The sequence below is a fragment of the Amblyomma americanum genome, chromosome 1, assembly GCF_052857255.1.
Source record: "Amblyomma americanum isolate KBUSLIRL-KWMA chromosome 1, ASM5285725v1, whole genome shotgun sequence".
NCBI lineage: Eukaryota > Metazoa > Arthropoda > Arachnida > Ixodida > Ixodidae > Amblyomma > Amblyomma americanum.
The window spans coordinates 217467378-217487518 of record NC_135497.1 but is presented as its reverse complement, the minus strand read 5'-3'; the positions used below and the strand labels follow the sequence as shown (position 1 = coordinate 217487518).

At 43.7% G+C, this 20141-nt stretch overlaps 1 protein-coding gene across 1 annotated transcript; it reads left to right on the top strand.

Moving 5' to 3' along the window:
* The first annotated feature begins 779 nt into the window (after positions 1 to 779).
* On the top strand, positions 780 to 19067 carry LOC144114623 (cytochrome P450 4V2-like). Its single transcript, XM_077648483.1, has 11 exons — positions 780 to 1329; positions 1837 to 1949; positions 6398 to 6483; positions 8835 to 9022; positions 9482 to 9551; positions 9633 to 9759; positions 10659 to 10811; positions 13617 to 13790; positions 15326 to 15392; positions 16885 to 17058; positions 18774 to 19067. Exons 1-11 carry the CDS (start codon positions 1077 to 1079, stop codon positions 18947 to 18949), a joined length of 1581 nt encoding a protein of 526 aa, XP_077504609.1. The 5' UTR covers positions 780 to 1076; the 3' UTR covers positions 18950 to 19067.
* The last annotated feature ends 1074 nt before the right edge of the window (positions 19068 to 20141 follow it).

The window sequence follows — 20141 nt, the reverse complement described above, 5'->3', positions numbered from 1 at the left end:
TGGAATTCTTCAATCATCATACCCATAGCATATCGCTAAGACATGGAGCGCCAGCCAGAAATGAGGCAAAAAATATAGATCAAATGAAAGCACAAATAAGTTGCAACACCGTTGACATTCCAAATACTTGGAGGCGGAAGCGGCGGTAGTAACTTAACAGGAATTCCTGCGAACCTCGCTTTCGTGTCTGTGCGCGCAACGCGTCACCGTGTCAAGTGCGCATGTGACATGAACGGTTAAAAGCTGAGCGACGCTCGGCTAGCCGCCGCTGTTTCGTCCGAGCCATCAACCCATAAGCATGAGGAAATAAATGCCGTTCTACCCAAAACTTTTCTGCTCCTCGCCGCGGCCGTCGGACACGTAACACGTACCAAAAACCGCAAGGAAAAAGTACGGTGATCACTCACTTTCTTCTTCACAGGAACTTGCGTACGCAAACTGCCTCTGAAATAAAAAAAAAAGACGTTATAAGATAAAAGTGTGCACTTAAAAAACTAGAAACCCGAAGCTAGAATGCGTAAAGTTGGCTCCCGTAGTGACGCCCCAAAATTTTGGCACTTTACGCAGAGCTCGCTCTCTTTCCGCGTCTCGATACCACAACTTTGGAAGGTCAACGCAAGGGAGAGCCCGACAGGAGTATTCACGTATCCGCGTCTTTTTTCCTCCCGCTCACGTCTTCCTCTTAAGTCGCCACAGGCGGCCTTGTGGCGGCTCTATAACAAGCATTGGCCTCAGCGTGCGAGGGTGCCTCTCCGTCTCAGCCCGAGTTATGTCTGTTTGCCAGCACTCTTGACGTCGCCAGTGGCCACGTGCCTACTCCCTTTCGGCCGCATCGCGTTTCCGTAGCATGGCATGAACTGGCCACCTCGCCCCAACGCCTTCTTTCAGCAGCGTATCTCTCGCCTTAGAATGTGTTGTGGTCGCCGCACTTCTCTCGCCAACGCTAGCGTGAACTGCCCCCTGGCTGAAATAGACCGACCTTTCCCCTACTGGGAAAGGGTATACACTAATCAGTTCCGGTTTAAATAGCATCAGTTCAGGCTCGGCCGCCAGTCAGAAGCTCGCGCGCGTCAGGGATGATATCGACACTGACAGCTCTGAGGACTTTCGAGAGGGCCCCGGGTCTATTATATTGGGCCCTGGGCGCTGTGGCCTCGACGATCGCAGCGGCACTCATCATCTACGTCGCGCGCGGCATGGCCGAATGGCTACGCATGTGGTGGCATTTGCGCGATGTGCCCCAGCCCAAACCTCAGAAATCGTTCACGATGCTCCTCGACTTGTACAAGCAGCTGTCTGCAATGGATCCCCGTCTTGACATGAAAGTCAGTGAGTATACGCTTCACAAGACTCTTCCCGAATGTGTGCGCGCGCTTCGAGAGTGGGGTGGTCGCTACTTTTGTCGCGTATGTGCGATGGTGACATCATGTTTGCTATATTTGTAGAGAAAAAGGAAGGCTGGTAGAAATGAAAATGAAGCTCTGCTTCTCATAACGCAATTACAGATAATTTTGTTAATGTTTAGTGGTGTTCACTAAATTATATTTGTGTGTAGAGGAGAAGGGCTGAGCGGCGGTTTCTTTCATTTGCTTCGTGAAATGGTTACATTGCTCATAGCTCGGGTCCTTCCTTAAATTTAATTGAGAACGTACGCATTCTCCAAGACGATGCGTACTTGACAAAACAAACGTACCTGTATATTTGTTTCGTATCTGAGGAGTTGATGCTGTGAACTCTTTTCAGCTTAAATTCACGAAACCTAAGTTTCGGTGTAAGACGTTCAATTTTTGCGATAAGGTCTGAGCATATTTTTTTTTCTCCTGATTCCAAATGCAGAGGCATTCAAGTACCTGCACAACCTCTTCAAGTCGGTTGAAGATCAAGATGTGACAGTAGCCTGGTACGGACCGTACGCGTTTCTTCTCGGCGCCACGCCGCCTGTGATTGAGGTAATTGAATGTAGTACATGAACACTGACATATAGATTGTGGAAAAGATAAAAACATCATCAGTAGCAAGCTTAAGAGGCACCTGACCGCCCCTTAAGCTGTTACGGACAGACACAGCACCTCAGTGCACACAATGGGCAAAGGCACATGTAAAGGTACTGAACAGAATATAACTGACATGTTTATAGTAGAGGCAATGTAAAAGTTCTTTCTGAGTTTGGATACAAGCAAAACAGGGGCTGCAACGCGGATCATTCAAAACAAAGCTATAGCCAAACTATATTCGCAACCAACCCGTTTTGCTTTAAGTGATGACAGACGGCAATTTCGTCCTCGTCAGTGGATGCCTGTACTATTACGCGCAGTCGCTTTTAGAACGTTTAAAAAGCGTGCTGCTTCAGCGCCCTGAACGAGGCCGCTTAATCAAAGAGAAATAATGATTTCGCCTCGTTACTTTTTTAGCCAGTGTGCAGAAAAATGGGCGCTCTGAGCAGTTTTTTCCATGGTTAGCTGGTCTTCGAAGTAAAAAGCGCGCGCAAGAACATGCGAAAGAAATATCGAAAGAACACACTGCTGTTTGAAACAACTTTCTTCTCACGGCGCCCAGCTAACTGGTACCTTTGTTGCGCATTGATGTAGGCTGCTTGTTAGATTTGATCTAAATGTAGATTCTGGTGTGAAGGTACTTAACTGAATACGTGTCTGAATACATCGTTCTAGGTTCTTGAGCACTCCAAAAATAGAGGCGGAACTATTACAGGCTCAGGAAATATGTTTTAATTTCGACTGGACAAACAGAATTTTCATCAGGTTGGAGTAAGAAGTATAAGATAACGCAGTGATGTGAAGATAAATTATTTGAAGACGTTTGTTTATTAGTCACAGAGAACGAAATTATGTCAGGCGAAAAGCTATAAGCAAGTAGCTTCAAAGCTCATTTGAGGAAATTTAATTCGCTATCTAAAACAGAAAACCTTCTCCCACTTCCCTCAACGATGGACTGTTAATGCATTAATACAAAATGGGGCGATCATTCGAAAAGGAACCCAAAACAGCGGGAAGGACAGGACAAGGAAAAAAAAATCTAGGATGAGCGCACCCTGTCCTGTCCTTCCAGTTGTTTCATGTTACTTTTCGAATATTCTCCAGTCAGCCCAAATAAGTATAATTTTGTAGGACGGTTATGATTGATGGTTAAAAAGTAAAATGATTGCTCGTTTTTTTTTCGTTTTACTTGCGAAGAGGTTACCAGCTGTGTCAAATGTTCCCGACGCCAATGCGCTCTTGCTTGTTTCCGTTTGCAATCGGATGTTGCCAAACGGTTCTGTTACTTTGCTCGTGCGTGCTCGGGATTATCAAAATTCTTTCGTGACTTCTCTCACTAAAAACCCAAGAAGTGGCATTGATAATTGCACCGCTGTGCGGGTGTGCGCCTACCACGGTTACGGGCGCATTGTCCCGGGAATTTTTCAAACACGTGGTTCATTGAAAGTAGACAATAGAACTTAACCGCGCCGTCGTTCAATCCCGCTACAGGATATCGTGGCTTTAGGACTTGATTAATCTTCGATATGCATTCGTACTTCATCGCTAGCATATACCTCACAAATCCTTGCAGCAACAATTTTGTGCGTGGTTCAGGCGACGGCAGTAATTTTTACTAAATGTTTATAATAGTCCTTAGCGTGAATGTGCCCACGGATTATCAGCCAGCTACGGATGCAATAAGTCATGCGCATTTTGCGTTGGTAACGCTTGTTGCTACCGAGGTAATTATCAAGTGTTGAAGGGCACAAGCTCAGCGTTATCGCCGGCAGTTGTAAAAATCTCGACACACACACACGCGCGCGCGCGCACACACATGCACACAAGAAAAGAAGGCCTCACGTCTTTATTTTATATATGCTAAGTAACACCACTGGTCATGAAACTTCCGAGTTTCGTATAGGGACAGAAGCTGCCGCTAGGTGCGCTGCGGCAGTTCAGGAGGCAACGGAAGCGGCGTCGGCACTGCAGGGCTTTGACACAAAAAGGCACATTTATTCATTTATATTTTTTCTTAGGCTTTTTTTCGAGCGAATATAGGTAAGCCACATATGCAAAACAAATATCTAATTATGCTTTGTGCGAAAAAAGAATACCGGAGACAAGTGCGCATTCAAGCAATGCACAGACGGTTTTCATAACCCACTGCACCTCCAAAGTCCCGCGGTCATTACTTGGCATGATTTTCATCTTTAAGCAGTGTTTCTAAAGAAGAATAAGTTCAACAAAAGCTGGCTGAACCGCCGCAAGGAATGTAAAATCTTACCACCAAGCTTTGAAGTCCACTACCAAATGAGCAAGCTTAGTGCAGCAATGCACGACCGTTCGAAGGCGAACGTTGACACCAGATATCAAACAATCGTATTTATATACAATTACGAATAATTAATTATTCCCGAAGCGCACGGTTATTAGCAATATAAAGATAAGGTAGAAAACAAACAAGACCACATGCGCCAAATTCCAGTGAATCAGTTATTATCACCGCACGGAGTTTTACAAAACGTTCACAAGTTATAAAAAGCAAAATCCACACATGTTGATCTTCCGCCAAGGCAAGCAAACAGCAATAGGTATGCTGTTTTTCCACGTTCGCATTGTGGCACAATTTTTCTTCAGATCAATACTGCACTTGACAGAGACGAAATTGCTGTTTACGCAGCAGAGCTGCTTTATTTATTTTTGCACTATCGACGCACACCGCGTCCATGTCACTGGTTGCAGTCACATGTACACGCTGACGACAATTACGACCAGAGAATTGATATCACATTAAGCTACATCACAGGAGAGAGAGTGCACGCCATGCCTGCAGCTAACCCCTGCTTTTATTTTTTCTTTTGTCGTGTTTTTTTTTCCTCAACAAACACCTTATTCTTTCCAAACGCATTTTGAACCCATCACCGGGAAGTATGTATAGAGCGTGCTTAAGGGTAGCGGAGTGGATTTCAAGAGAAGGCAAGCATAGCGGGGGGCGGCTTAAAGATAGGTAGGCGGATGAGATTAAGAAGTTTGCGGGGATACGATGGTCGCAGTTGGCAAAGGACAGGGTTAATTGGAGAGACATGGGAGAGGCCTTTGCCCTGCAGTGTACGTAGTCAGGCTGATGATGATGATGATCATGATGATACCGCGTGGTGAAAAGATGAAATTACCTCTCTATGAGGCTCATGCTGCGATATTCCACCCAGGAACAAGTAGTTCAATTTACTACCTAGCAGACCGGACTGACGAAAGGTACGCGTATGAAAAACTGAACGTTTTTCTTCAATACGGGGGCAGATATTTTAACCACCAAAAATACGTTCTTGAACTACCTAAACAAGGTACCCTTGAGGACTCTATCGCAAGCTGCAGAATTTCAGTTAACATAAGTGACTAATTACAGAAGCCTCTATTTTTGTGTATTCATATTGTTTAGGGTGAAATCTTTTCCTTGCATTCCACGGTTTCTTCAATTAAAACGTTTATATGTATATTCTAAGAGGTAGTAAGTATTATATCTAGTACTTCACACACATTTTGAGCAAATCTAAATTACGGAGAACAACCTGAGAGCATCAGCAGTTAATTGATAAGGAGGTTAGCTCTTTTCATATCACTATAAATGAGTCTGCATGCCTCCTTTTTTATATTGTTGTCGAGGAAGCGTCTTATACATGAGAATCCCTGACGTACATTAGAGCGCCTTTTATTAATTAAGTTATTCGGCAAGATACTTGAAGTACAGTTACTGAATTCTCAGTCCGGGAGAAAACGAGCAGCGTTCCAATTACAGAGTGGGGAAGCACCATAAGGAAGGAACACTAGGGCAATTTTCGTAAAGATAGAAATCAAAATAAAATGTGTGCAGGCTTTGAAAATCTTCCGCATTTAGAGTTGCACTTACCGACAGCTAGTTTTCAACATGCGTTATGGATGTGTACGTTGCCACTGTGAGTGAATCGTGGCAAGAAGGCCTAAGCTTTTTGATTTTTGGCGCGTAGCGAAAGTCACCGTTTCGCGGCCGCCATTAATCTTTTTCTACCGTACATTGAACAGGTTTCTTACATTTGTAGAGAAGAAATGTCTTTTCAAAAGTGTAGTTAAGTTCTTGATGGAAGTCTTGTTTTCTTCTTTTGTTCTTATTTTGATCTTCATTTTGATCTTGCCTTTTGTTTTCTTGTTTTTTATCTTCTTTTCACTTGTATACTGCTTTACTCTGTGGCCCTGGTCGTAGCCTCTTTTGTTTGTAGGCAATGCTGATGCTTGTTTACGATAATGGTTTCCTTTTTTTTTAACACCGGAGATGCCACGCTTCCGATAAAGAGGAACGCCTCACCATTTTATATGAGCGGAAAACACATTATCCTCTTGACCCCGTATTCTTTAGCCCTAACATTCTTTTTTGGCCTCTCCCGCAGGCAGTATTGGGTCACAGGAAGAACATAAACAAGGCGTTCTTTTACGACATGACGAAACCATGGATTGGTGGAGGCATATTGAACCTGTGAGTGCCCTCGATGCCACACTGTGATCTAACACTTCCGCTGTGTGAAATCATGTGTAGATTGTGCGTACATGACGAAATCTTCATCCGCCAGTATCCCAGAAAAATTAAATATAGCTTATATTAGCCTGAGTAAATATCCTGAAAGTAGTTGCATGACATTCTTTAATGCTGCTGAAGATTTTTGCTTAGCCACACACCTGGCGTGGTGTATGACATGATAGGAAATGCGGGAAATGGTTTATGGGGAAATACACAGGAGAGCCGTTGTGTAAGCGCGGAATTCCGCCATTTTTTCGTTGGTGCTATGCTCGAAGGGCAACTAAGAACATTTGGCCCAGATGTGTCGGTGATATTAAACAAAAGTATACTCATAATATGTCAAGAGAGCAGAAGAAAGCGAAAAATATTGAGGAGTGGTAGGTCATGATACCACAACTTCTCTACGGTGAGCCTAATTTTTTGCGATTGCTCCAGCAAATTAACTGCTTTCTCCCCTAACGACATGCTGCAAGCCCCTATTAGTCAGCAAAGGGTGCATCAAAACCAAAGTAAAAGTGAAGGACTCATTTTTAGATGGGACGTAGGCTTGTTGAGTGGCAGTAGAGAAAAAGTTGACCACTATAAATTGCCGTCACTGCCGACAAAAACATAGGCTACCGTAAGAGAAGGCTAAAAAAGAAATACAGTGTCACTTAGCCAGGGTAGTTATCCAAATTCTGTCTATTTTTTTGTGTGTGTGCTGAGCCAACCTACTGAATTTGTAGATACCTACAATGGGTTGTAGTGCAGAATCAATGGTAAGAAACGCTTCTGCATACACGGTTGTTTCTTGTGAAGCTAACACGAAGCCGCTGCTAACCACCTCTGCACAAGTGTCGACACATCGTTTAATGAGGGACCACTCTGTTGATAGAAATAGACCTTTTCTGTATTCATAACCTCGCGCGGACATTTCCCGCGGCTCTGCTCCCAGCGCAGTCGAACGGGGTCTATCGAGCAAGCAAGTGTTGCCCAGATATCAAGCGCGAAATTCTTAAAGAAAACTTTAAAAAAAATAAACCTTTTAGCCTGCTCTTGCGCGCGTGGTCTGCCATGCGAATGCAGGGCACATATCTTGGCGAGAAATCAGTCCATATTTAAGAATAACAAGTAACATACGATTAAAAAAAAAGATATTTAGACACCTAAAAGAAGGAAGAACACGGCAGTCCTACATGTTACAACAGAATCCGTGAAAAAACTAACCTTTTCTTTTTGGTTGAATAAAGCCGAGGAAAGTGGGCCAAATTTTCGAAAGATGAGGAACGAAATTGCTGAATGGGGGGGGGGGGGGGGGGGGGGGGGGGCAAATTGTAAGCCTGTGGACAAGCAGAGCGTAGTTTTGAAATTTATCTCTGTACAAATCATTGTGGACTATGTAAACTGTCTGGAAGCCGTCCTTTGATTTCCTGAACAATAGGCTCAATTGAAGTGAATATCGTAAACTAAGGAGAGCATAGCGTATGGCCATGAAGACTGCTGCCAGCCGCTTCATTTTATTTTTTGCACCCTCTAGTGTAACGCTAGCAGATTCCACTTTCGAGCTGTAGTCCCGCAAATTATTAGCATGGATTGATCGTGCACTTAAAGCCAAAACTTTCTAATGTTAAGCCGTTTTAGCTGCTGCTTGAAGCTCAGCAACAAAACAGTCGAGCAAGAACACAGCCATAGTTGTGCGAACGATCCTTGAGAATAGCTGACTATTCCTTTCAGGCATTTTTTTTAGAGAGTTAAGCCCTACTTCTCGCGTTTGGGTCTCAGCGTTATGCGTTATAAATCAAATCGTAACAGGCCAGTGGTTCCCATGGTAACAGAGGTGGTTACATAATGGAATGAAATTATAACAAGTGGCAGCGTGAGGCCCGTGCACCACAGCCCGAAACTGATATATGTCGATTAGGTTTAAACATCCCTGTCTGGCAGGTGTCTAAGTCGGGCCAGTTAACCTCGACATTCGTGTAAAATTTGTGGGCCAACAGTTTGCCGCAGAATGTTCCAGATGGTGTCATACGATTCAGCCTTTTGTGCAGCAAAAACGCTAGTTAAGTTAGAGTCTAGCTAAAGACAGGGATTCGAACCTGAGACCTATGTACCCCCAATTCCACATATTTACGAATCTTCATATTGCGGCTGAACCGTTTGTCGCGGAGTATTCGGGGAGGTGGCACACGATTTTGCGTTTCGTGCAGCATAAACTTCCTAGTTAGTTATAGTCTATTTCGCGGAAGGATTCGAACCGGCGACCTATGTTAGGCGTTACCGCTAGATATTCGATTGCTGCCTCAGCGTCGGCTCATTTTTTCCAACAGGAGCGATGCGCCATGGAAAACCCGTCGGAGGGCCATAACCCCCGCCTTTCACTTTGGCATTCTGGACGATTACGTCCCCATTATGAACAAGAGAGGCGAGAGGCTCATGCGGAAAGTGGCCACCATGAACGGGGAATTTTTCGATATCCTGCCCATCGTTCGGGCCGCGGCCCTCGGAGTGCTGCTCGGTAAGGAATTTATATTACTGCGATGCATGGAACTGTTTCGATAGCCTCATAGTGAGAGAGGAGAATTTCATAGTGGTCACTCGCAAGTAGCATTTGAGGTGCCTAATATATCTCATCATCTTGATTATGCGTGAATGATGTATTTGTCCTATTTCTGGCAAAAGCTGTTTCACTACTTTAAATGTGCATGATAATTAATTGCATGCTATATCAGTGTCGTCGGGCACAACTTTATCAACAAAACTAGAACAGCCATCCATGCTGTAGGAACAAAATTATTACATTCTTCAGAACATTGTAAATAGCCAAGTTTTAGGAAATAACCTGAGAAACTGAATTATTTTTACTAAGTCACTTGGTCATAGCTGAAATATGTAGCCGTTTGTCACTAAAATACGAAATTGAATCGAAATGACTTGTGGATAACTAGTCATAAATTAAATTCTTCTGTCTCCACAGAAACATCCATGGGCATCGATTACAATGAAGAAGAAATAGAGCGAGTGGGTTACCTGAAAATTCATGACGCGTAAGTTTTTCACCTGCTTACAACCTACCGCTTTGCACCAAAAACCTCTGAACACTAATCTCTTTACTTTTGCCCATTTAGAATCTCCGACAGCATAGTGAACCGTGTCATACACTTCCACCACTGGTTTGACTTCCTCTATCTGTTTAGCAGCGAGCACAAGGAGATGCTGAAAAACGTAGAAGCGGCTAAGCAGTTCGTCACTGGCGTAAGTGTGGCAGTCCTTCAGAGTACCTTATGCAACCTTATTAACCCCAGATTATAGCGTAGTTATTACCATTCAACGCTTCGTTTATAGGCTATTTGCCGTCATCATAGGCCCCACCTTACGAGCGCTTCATAATATGAAAGCTTAAAATCGGTGCCTTTAGATAGCGCAGTCATACTTAATCTTCGCAATGGCAATAGAGAGTCGAATACGTGCAGAGAGGGTTAAAAAACAGAAGAATGTTAATGAGGCTCCATAAAAATTAGCGGTGCAGCCTGGCCTGTGTCCTAAACGCTCTGTAACTTGTCTGGGCCGAAACAGTAATGTATACTGGCAATGTTGAGACCAGCGATGGCGATTTTACCACACAGTCCTGACCCTTTATCATAGGAGATGGTGACATCACGAAAGTGCAAGATATCAGCCATTAATCTGTATAAAGCAATTCCCGGAACTAGAAAAGTGAAATAACAGGCATAGAAGCGCTGTCAAGCACTAGGAAGCAGGGCACCTTGCATTACTTAGCGACGACAGCCATGACTCCAGCAATCTTTTAGTGGGCGAAGGCACACGCAATGGTAAAAAATCACATCTCTCCTTTCATGCGGAAACTGCTGTCCGCGCTTCTCGCCAACAGCTCGAAGCGGAGACGGTGCCGATGGCAATAATTAAAAAAAGGCGGTAAAAAGAAGGAAGAGGAGTAATATAGAAAAAAAAAACCACTCTTGCATCTCTACGCGACCCAGTGCTTGACGATGGCCCAGTGTGAAAGGCAGGAATAAATATTAACATAAATGAGTACGCGCGTATATGGCAAGTTTTCGTGAAGCACCATTTGCAGAATCATCGAAGCCGTACATCAATGTGCCCCTTGACACAGGCTCTTGGTTTATTTGCAGATCCTCAAAAAGAGGTTCGCCGACTACCGGAAAGGCATCCGAGACCCTATTTCGAAAAACTCTTTTCTGGAAATTTTGATAAGAATGTGCGTCGACGAAGGCACGATGAGCGAGATTGACGTCCGGGACGAGCTACTCTCGACGCTGATTGGGGTAAGTCATCTATTAACAACGCCAGCATTATTAATAGTAAAACAAATGGAATATGCTTTGATTCTAAAAACAAACGCTCCAAGAAACCATTCTGCGGCTTTTACCTACTTTTGTGTTGCATGGAATAAACATGTTCTCTACTAATACGTGCTTAAAGCCTTGGATTTCTTATGTTCGTTGGTTTCCAAGCACGTTTCCTCAGATGAGGTAAAATGTCGTTTGACTCAATAATTGTTCTAGAACATTCTTTGAGGTGAAAATACTTGCAAGCCATTACTTAAATATAAATGTGCGTGCGTATTAAATACCTTGAGGATAACATGAATGGATGTCCTCGTGTTTGTTGCCGCAATATTAGGCCTACGTCTCCAAAAGAGCGAGAACAAGGCCATGTTGGGTGTACATGATTTTTACAATGCATCATGAAATATGAGTGTAATTTGTTCCGCGTTCCTGCCATAAAGTGCTTATCGCTTCGTAAGCACCAGGCCAATTGTTGTTGTTGCCTCAAATACGAGGGCACATACACACGGTGGGCCAATTTCAGTCTTTCTCGCTTGCAGAAGTTCTGTTTTCCAGGAAGTGTGAGGTGTTCAACTACTACATTTTAAAAGACATGTTGCATAAGTTTTTCATTGAAAGAATGCAGCCTCCAGACATACCAATTCTAAACACTGGAAGCAAAATACCGTATGCTCTCATGTGAGGGCCCCACATTTTTTTCGAGATTTTGACGGGGTGCAGCCCTAAAACGAGAGCTGCATTTTTCCACTAAAGTTATTCGACTGCAGTGCAGCCCACACTACGCGCACCGAGTTTGTGCTATGACCCATATTTTAAAGGCAGTTAGCACGAGCCTGGTGGACCTTCATGGAGGTAACAAATTGAAATTTTTTCCATCGTCAAACAGCGTACAGAAAGAAAAAAACACCAGGACACTTGGAAGGAACGGCACAAACAAGAGTGCCCTAGCGACTTCAGTTGTTAGCGTCGATCTTGTCCGTGTCGTTCCTTCCAAGTGTCCTGATGTTTTTCTGTGCGCTGTTTGACGATGGAAAAAATAAAGCACCAACTGGCCCAAAGTTCTACCTTGCTGAACAAATTGAAAGTCCGGATGATACGACAGCCGGGAAGAACTGGAAGAAGTGGAACGGGAAGAAGTGAAACAGGCCGGCCTGACACTTTACTGGGAAATGTCACGCCACCCGGACTTATTCTGAATAACTATTAATGCGGTGACATGTGCGTGCAGTGATGAGATTTGATGTTCGGTCAAAACGGCAGTTTCACCGTCGGTTAGAAATTATACTTCGCACGTGCCACCCGCGGCGGCCTTCCTTGCGTTGGTGTGAGGCCGCTGTCGCCTTGCCTGCTCTTCCGCTTGCTTCGTAGCCGAAGATACTGCGAAAATCAATCGAACTACTTTGGCTTTAATTGAACACAATTTTTTGCTGCTACTATACTGGCAATATGATTAGATCATTTATGAAAAACGGGCCGCTGGCTCCACAGCCCCTTCCAAAGACTGCTTTTGCGTAGCTCGTGAGCGTTGTGGCAACTTTCTAATTAATAATGAGGCGGACGCCTAGCAGATGAGACTCGTTCAACAGAGCAGACGCATTGCTGCATAGTGGAGAAGCCTCCGTGTTATTTCGGTTCTAGGTGAAGTGTGAACGGAGCGACTCTTCGTCGGCATGGTCGTACCGCGTGCTGCAGGCAGATGTCGCAGTACCGCAGCTCCTAGCCGAGCGTCTCGGGCGGAGAAAATTATACAGAGATGAAAATCAGTTACCCTTTGCCGGCTTTGTTTTTTTTTAAAATTATCGTCTGCTATGATGGAGGAAGCGGCCCTTACCACAGTGTATACGGTATTTGTTGCAATTGCTTTCCACCAGCAATCCGCATATAAGCTCGAAAGAAAAGCCTCCTTCAACAGTTTTCAATGTCTCTTCAAATAAAGCTAAGACTTCTGTTGCAGAAAGCCTATTTACTAAGTTATTTACTAACTTAAGTTATTTTACTATCCTTGCTTTGGCATATATTCTTATGTTATTTGGCAATGGTACCTGCTTTATGCAGCTTAACACGAGGTCAGGAAATTCGATCCTTGCGGCCGCATTTTTTAAGGAGAAATCTAAAAACGCTCGTGTGTAGTACGATGCCGCCAGGTGGTGAAAATTAACCGGCATCCCTCTGGTATACCTTCTTTCGTAACTCATGTACGCTCACGTACTGCAACTGACAATGTCAATAAGTAAGAGTGTTTTTAAAATAAACCTGTAGACCTTCAGTGCACTTTGAGGGTCGTCGTATTGTAGCACAAAAACTGTGCTTTTTGGAAATTTTCACACATTCAGACTGAAATCAGGAGGAATAAGAAGTGTGTCTGCAGTTGCAATGCGACAAGCTAAGGCTTATTTTGAAGCCTTTTCTGAGAAATCCATAATTTAGGTCTCTACCTAAATCACGACGAACAATCACGACGAACAAACGAGAGGAGCTCTCAGAAATTACTTCTTTTCTCTCTGGCCTCCTCAGCGTTTTGAAAAAAAAAATTGTTCTGCAGGCACATGATGCATGAAAGTTTTTTAAGAATTCCTTCGTTTATTTTTTTCGTAACGTAGTGCTCTTCTCCTTATTTTGGTTTCTGTTTAACACTGAGTCCTGTATTCAGGATTGAAGACTTGTTTTTCCACAAGTGAAGGTCAGTATCATATGAGCGTACATCAAACAGCAAATAATAACTGCACTCCCGTTCTCAGTTTCTTTGACGATGACAATGACCATTGCATTCCCCACGCTTAGGGGTTTGACACTACGGCGACGACCCTTGCTTACACACTCTACCTGCTCGGCCATCATCCGGAAATCCAGGCTAAGGTTCACGACGAGATCGACCTGGTGTGCGGAGATGACTGGGATAAGCCAATCTCCGCGGAAGACCTAAAAAATCTCACGTACACAGAATGCGTGGTAAAGGTGAGTGACACCCTCTGGGTCGACTCTCGTTCCAACATGTTGGTCGCCTGTGAATATTGTCAGGCTCTTGCGTATTTAAGGGTTTGGTCTTTGAGCAGTAAAAGAGAGCATGTGCATGTCAGGCGCTTATTTGAAACTGTTCCCGATCAGCTGTAGTCATAAGCGAGTGTAAAATATTTCCCCTCTAGCAAGAGACGTCTTTGTATTTGCTATCCTTAATTAATGCACTCCTATTGAAGCTAACCGGTTCAGCTAAACGTGCGTGCTTTGTCTCTTTATTATAATAGCTTCCCTCTTCATTGCATATCGAATAAATCGATTAAGCCTTGTTGCTCTTATTTTATGAACAGAAGTTTCATCAAAAAAAGCATTACAGTTTGTGCGCGAAGATCAACGACCAAAAAAAAAAAAACTGCCGCTGAGCGAAATGTTTGTAGCTACACTTGCAACTTTTTCTCAAAGTTGCCACGATCGTTACCTTAGCAATGAAGTGGTGAGATCTAGAATAATCGTAACCGAAGAGCAGGCGCGTCGTTTGCACAGCAGCGATTGCGCGATCGATGAATTGAAATAAAACACAAAAACGAGAAAAAGTACGTTAAATAGGTTGTTTTCTATTTTGTGGAGAGTAAGTTTTATTCTTAATTTACAGAAAAACAGTGCCATCTATTCATCGCATTTATCAACTAACGACGCAGTTTTGCCCCTAAACTAATTATTGCTTTGTAACTGCGGTGTGTTAGGTACATAAATAAAGGTAAGTCTTAAAACTGAAACTAATTAACGCAACCTACCTTTGCGTAACGACAGCCGCATGTTTTCATAAAATTCCTCCGTATTGAGGGCTGCTAACCTCCATTTAAATTTTCTCTACAAGTGCCTTGAAGCGGAAGGAACCAAGTTTAAGTCGACTGAGTAGAAACTGTTCTGATTGGACATCATGATTCAGGCCTTCTATGCTCAAACTTGTGCTCATAGCACATGATGCAATTTTCCATTCGCTTAAATACAACAAGCACAGTTTTAAACCATCACACTTTTAAATCTCCATGAGTTGCATTGTCCATGATGGGTTAGCGCGGGGCAATTCACAATCCTGTCCGAACCCAAATTGCGTTCGTGAATGGTCGTCGCAGGTGCGATGGCCATTCGCGGCTGATAAAAAGGCATTATAAAATACTTCGACGTATCGAAGAGAATATTACAGAAACCTATACCGGTATAATCGCTGTGTGTATGTATGCCCATGTTTGACTTGTGTTTGTATTCTCCTATCGCACCCATTTTTTTATTCTTTATTTTTAACCACTGTAGCATGTAGCTGCACACTGTTTGCCATGTATTGGGGTATGGGCCTTAGCCATGCCTTCTTCTGGCTTTTTGCCCGTGCTCCAAACATCCCTGAGATGTTGAATAAACATTGTATTGTAAAAAATCAGTGACAATATCTGGATCGACGCTTCTTTTCACGCTGGTGTTTGAAAAATGTCTTCATGCAGATAAACTAACTTTTACAATTTTCTTCTTCACTATAGGAGTCCATGAGGCTATATCCAGCAGCATCAATGATTGGTCGGGCTCTTGATACAGATATAAAAGTCGGTAAGTGTTTTTGTATTTTATAGCCAGCTCCTAAGCTGCTTTTAATAATTAGGCTGTTAGGAATAGGTAGGTGAACGCAAAATGTCTGCCAGCATCCGGCAGCAGTTCAGACATGTATATCGTTTTAATGTGGTTTAACGTCAAAAAGCGACTCAGGCTATGAGAGACGCCGTAGTGAAGGGCTCCGGAAATTTCGACCACCTGGGGTTTTTTAACGTGCACTGACATCGCACAGTACACAGGCCTCTAGAATTTCGCCTCCATCGAAATTCGACTGCCGCGGCCGGGATCGAGCCCGCGTCTTTCGGGCCAGCAGCCGAGCGCCATAACCACTCAGCCACCGCGGCGGCTCAGACATGTATATGTTAGGTGCACTGTATATAAGTATATTTTTGCCACAGCACGCCCCAACTCAAATACAGCAATATTTTCAGGCCCCTCCCCACTCCAGCCAACCTCCCCACGAAAAAAAGATTTTAAGCATAAAATTCAATTAAAATTTGTTTGTTTCTGTCCTGTAGAGATACAGACAGAGGAGTAGAAAAGGCTGTCAGATACAGATTGACAAAGCAGCAGCCCCCTTTCACATGGCGGTGGCTTGACAGCAATACTTTCAAAGCAAAAATAATTGCGCATTGTAATACCAGATAGAAAAATGCAAACACTCAAATTTCATGAGTGCACAGGCCCATGTGAAGTTTGCATCCTCCTAGAAACTTGCCGTGTTAAGCGAAGCGCGAACACATCATAGGTTCCCGTCCCCACTCAGCGCAAATAGACCTGGGTGCCTCCTGCCTCAAAAATATTTCTGAAAGATACAGCATACAAAAACTACGCAGATCCACTACACGGAGCAACTGCTTTGCAAATACTGCTGGAACAGGATGAGCGAAATTTCATTAAGTGGGTAAGCAGCTTGCTTAACTGTGTCATTTTGACAGGGTGGAAACATAGCAAGGAACTAATATGAATCTGGACTCAGTTTAGATAATGTAGTTTCCGATATCAATATAACAGCAGTTTTAAGCAGATGGATCGAGTGCCGAAAAGCTTAAACTGAATTTCAGACCCTTCACAGCGAGGCGCATTTACAATATATGCAGAACCGCTCATTGTCTGCCCTCTGCACAGAGGTCCATCGTAAATATGATGGTGTCCCCGTTGGTCTTGGGCTAATTACTGACCACTTGACCTTTCGTGAAAGCTTTTTACGTCACTCTGTTCTGTCAATAATCAGGTTTTTATCTGGTTTCCCTTGTTGATGGTTTATGGATCAGATATATCTTCCTTTTCCCCGGCTCCCAAGTAATATCTATTCTTAGAGGCGTTTAGTCATCGAAATTAAATATTCAGACAAACAAACACCCAACAACTGCTTGTCCATCCCATTTAACGCAGCTGAAGCTCACCAAGCAAAAGTATGTTTAAGATAAATGGACACGTTTAACGATTCCACAAAAACTTGGCATCTTTTTTTTTTCTTTTGCTGCAGGAAAGTACACAATACCGCGGGGAACCGTGGCGGTTGCTGCTCTCTACTTCCTCCATAGGCATCCAAGGTACCACAAGGACCCCGACGCTTTCAAACCTGAGAGGTTTATAGATACAAAAGGAATGCACACCTATGCATTTACACCTTTCTCTGCAGGACCGCGAAACTGTCTCGGTAAGTGAATTCTCTATAGAGTCGCTGCGCAGAACTGCAACAGAGCAGTTCTCCTGTGGAGCTGATATTTTGAAATAAGTAGCGTCATATTGCCTGTGTGAACCGAATGCCTTGATACCGAGCAATGGGTAAGACGAGGTGACTTCCTCCTTGAACGCGGAAGCGGTATTTACGCTCGCAAGGAGCATAAGGGGGACACTGATGAGAACCACTGCAACAATTTACTGTTCTCAGGAACAATTTATTCTTTGCCTCTTTCTGGCTACGTTGGCATTTGTCCGGCACCGAAAGACGAAATTGTCGCCGAGAAAATTGGATAGAAAAATCTTCCCTCCTGTCCTTTGAAACCCGTGGCATCCTTACCGGAAAGGATGGGGTGCCATTGATCTGAAGTGAATGGCGGTGCAGTGTAGCCTCGGGAATTCGCATCAAAAACTCGGTCTCGACGCAGACATTTTACATGCGAAATCGGACGGTGATCGCGACACCAGTATTTCGTTCTCTATTTTTTTTCATTTCTAGCTTATAAAAGCTCTGTTTACTGTAATAGTGGGCTCTATGTGGCTAGAACGCGGTAGGCTCTCGATACAGGCCAACTGATGTCTGTCCTCAGCGTCCATTTAAGAATCGAAGAAGACTGAACCGAAACCTTCATGTTTCACATAGTGTTTCAAGGAAGCAAGTGCGCTGATGTACCCACTGACTGCTCAACATTAAAATTCACTGTCATTAAAAATTTTATACTGAAACTGGGGAGCGCTACAATCAAGACAAGGGGACAGCACCACATAAAAACACCACGAGACACGAGCGCGAACTTTCTACTGGGTTTATTTTAGACATGGCGCATATTTATCCGCATCTAATCATGGGACACACAAACATAAAAGCTTTAGAGACAGCCAATATATCAAAACAATCACCTACACCGTGCGAGATATAAGCTATCCTCGCAAGTCATGCATTTCACAAATGACCGGCTAAAAACAATTTTTCTTTTTTTGTTAAAACCGCAGACGGGTCGCTAACGAACCCAGCACGTTCCTTTTTCGAAGCCATGCAAAATGCTTCCCACAATTTTCTTGATGTCTTGTCCTTTGATTTAAGAAGAACCGTCGTTCTATCCAGTAGAGGTTCGCACTTGTGCTCACCGCAGTGTGCTGCGAGGTTGCCAGGGGCAAAATTATGTAATTAAAGCATAACATTCCGGTGGGACTAATACCAGATAGAAGTAAGCTCATTTTCAGTGTTTTGGTTTGGTTTATATGGGTTTAAAGTCCCAAAGCGAATCAGGCTATGAGAGACGCCGTAGTGAAGGGCTCCGGAAATTTCGACCACCTAGGGTTATTTAATGTGCACTGATATCGCACAGTACACGGGCCTCTAGAATGTCGGTTCCATCGAAACTAGACCGCCGCGGCCGGGATCGAACCCGCGTCTTTCCGGCCAGCAGCCGAGCGCCATAACCACTCAGCCACCGCGGCGGCAATTTTCAAAGTGTAGTGTCAACTTTCTTTTCTAGCCAAGCCGCACTATTGTCTCAGTAATCTTCTTGGCACCGGGACAACCTTCTGGGCGTTGCAGTCTCTCATCCGCGAATACGATTGCCGATGAATTGCATTTGCGCCTTACGCAGGCACCGTTAAGCGGCAGGCATTTTCAAAAGAACACAACTCAGTTGTTTAATAGACCAGTGCTTCCTTTCTATTTTACAGGTCAAAAGTTCGCAATGAAAGAAGACAAAATCCTACTCGTGCACATCTTACGCCGCTTTCAAGTCACCTCCAAAGTTCCTATCGAAGACCTTCTACTGGCTATGGAGCTCATTCTGAAGCCCATGCAGGGGCTTGAAATCAAGCTAACTCCTAGGAAGCACCCTTCGTCAAGTTGAGCTCGGCGCAGGATATGATGACCCACCTGGAAAGTGTCATGCTCCATTTGTACAAACTTCACCATCATCATTTAATAAAGTGTATTTTAGGAATGACCAACTTTGAAATAAAAACTAATTTCTATTACGCTTTTCTGCGAAGTTTCCTTGGGGAACGTTCGTAATCAACATTTTTAACATCACCGCAATACTTAGCGGAGGTGGAGACCAAAAGCCAAAATACGGGTTGGACAATTAAGTTCGATACACGTGTCCTTGTAAGCCAGCTGTGGCATCAGATATTCTTACATTTCGCGTAAGTGGCAAAATAATCTGTGCGCTTGCAATGCAAGAAAGGGCTGACGCATTTGGCGAGGATTTGAAACACATCCGTGGTATATTAAGGCTAACTGCGACACCTCACGAGTCAAAAACAAAGAAACGGGGACAAGCTAAAAAACGCATTCACCTGTGCACAAGTGCGCCAGTCTGCAAGATGGAAAACAAAAATGTATACCATAGTACCAGCTAGCCTCGGGTGAAGTCCTTTAGCAGTTTGGGGAATTGGGATTAGAATAATTTGGCATCCATAACTGTTTCGGCAAAGAGGTATGTTTAAAATTTCGACTAAGCTGCAAGGTTCGTGAACTTTGGACTTAGCTATAACATTTGGACTCACCCAGGACGGTGAGGTCTGATGCGGAGCGTTAGGCAGGCAAGGTTATCATAACAAGGGTTAGTGTATTTATGGTCGATCTCCTATGATCATCAGAGGGTTGTGTTATAAAGATCGCTTGGGTGGGACAATTCCTGTCAACAGAACGTCTCGCAATGCCAAAAGAGTTGTGTCTTCGCTTGATCTCTGTACAGCTCATAAAATATAACAGGTGAGTGCGCGCCGTTAGATACCACTTCTTGCACAATAGTGACCCGAATTCTTCGCATAAAATATATTGTTTGGCTTTTCGTGGCTCTGCTGACGTTTATTTGGCAAGAAATGGTAAATTATTACCAAAAAATTAAAAGTAGAAACATTTTTTCCACCGCTGTGATATTGATGACGAAAAAGACTCAATAACCACAGACTAGAAGTAGATGGCAATGTGGTATTGCATCAAAGATCCGCAATAAAATGATATCAGCGTTGTTGGCTGCCATACCATTATTTCAGTGTATTTTTAGTTGCAGCTTAAGAATTCTCCGTTTTCACTCA

Bases quoted from the DNA above. Each gene is read 5' to 3' on its own strand.
- LOC144114623 (XM_077648483.1), top strand. From the start codon at position 1,077: ATGATATCGACACTGACAGCTCTGAGGACTTTCGAGAGGGCCCCGGGT. The intron at 1,330-1,836 runs GTGAGTATACGC...TTCCAAATGCAG, and splicing joins CCGTCTTGACATGAAAGTCA to AGGCATTCAAGTACCTGCAC. The intron at 9,023-9,481 runs GTAAGGAATTTA...CTGTCTCCACAG, and splicing joins GGCCCTCGGAGTGCTGCTCG to AAACATCCATGGGCATCGAT.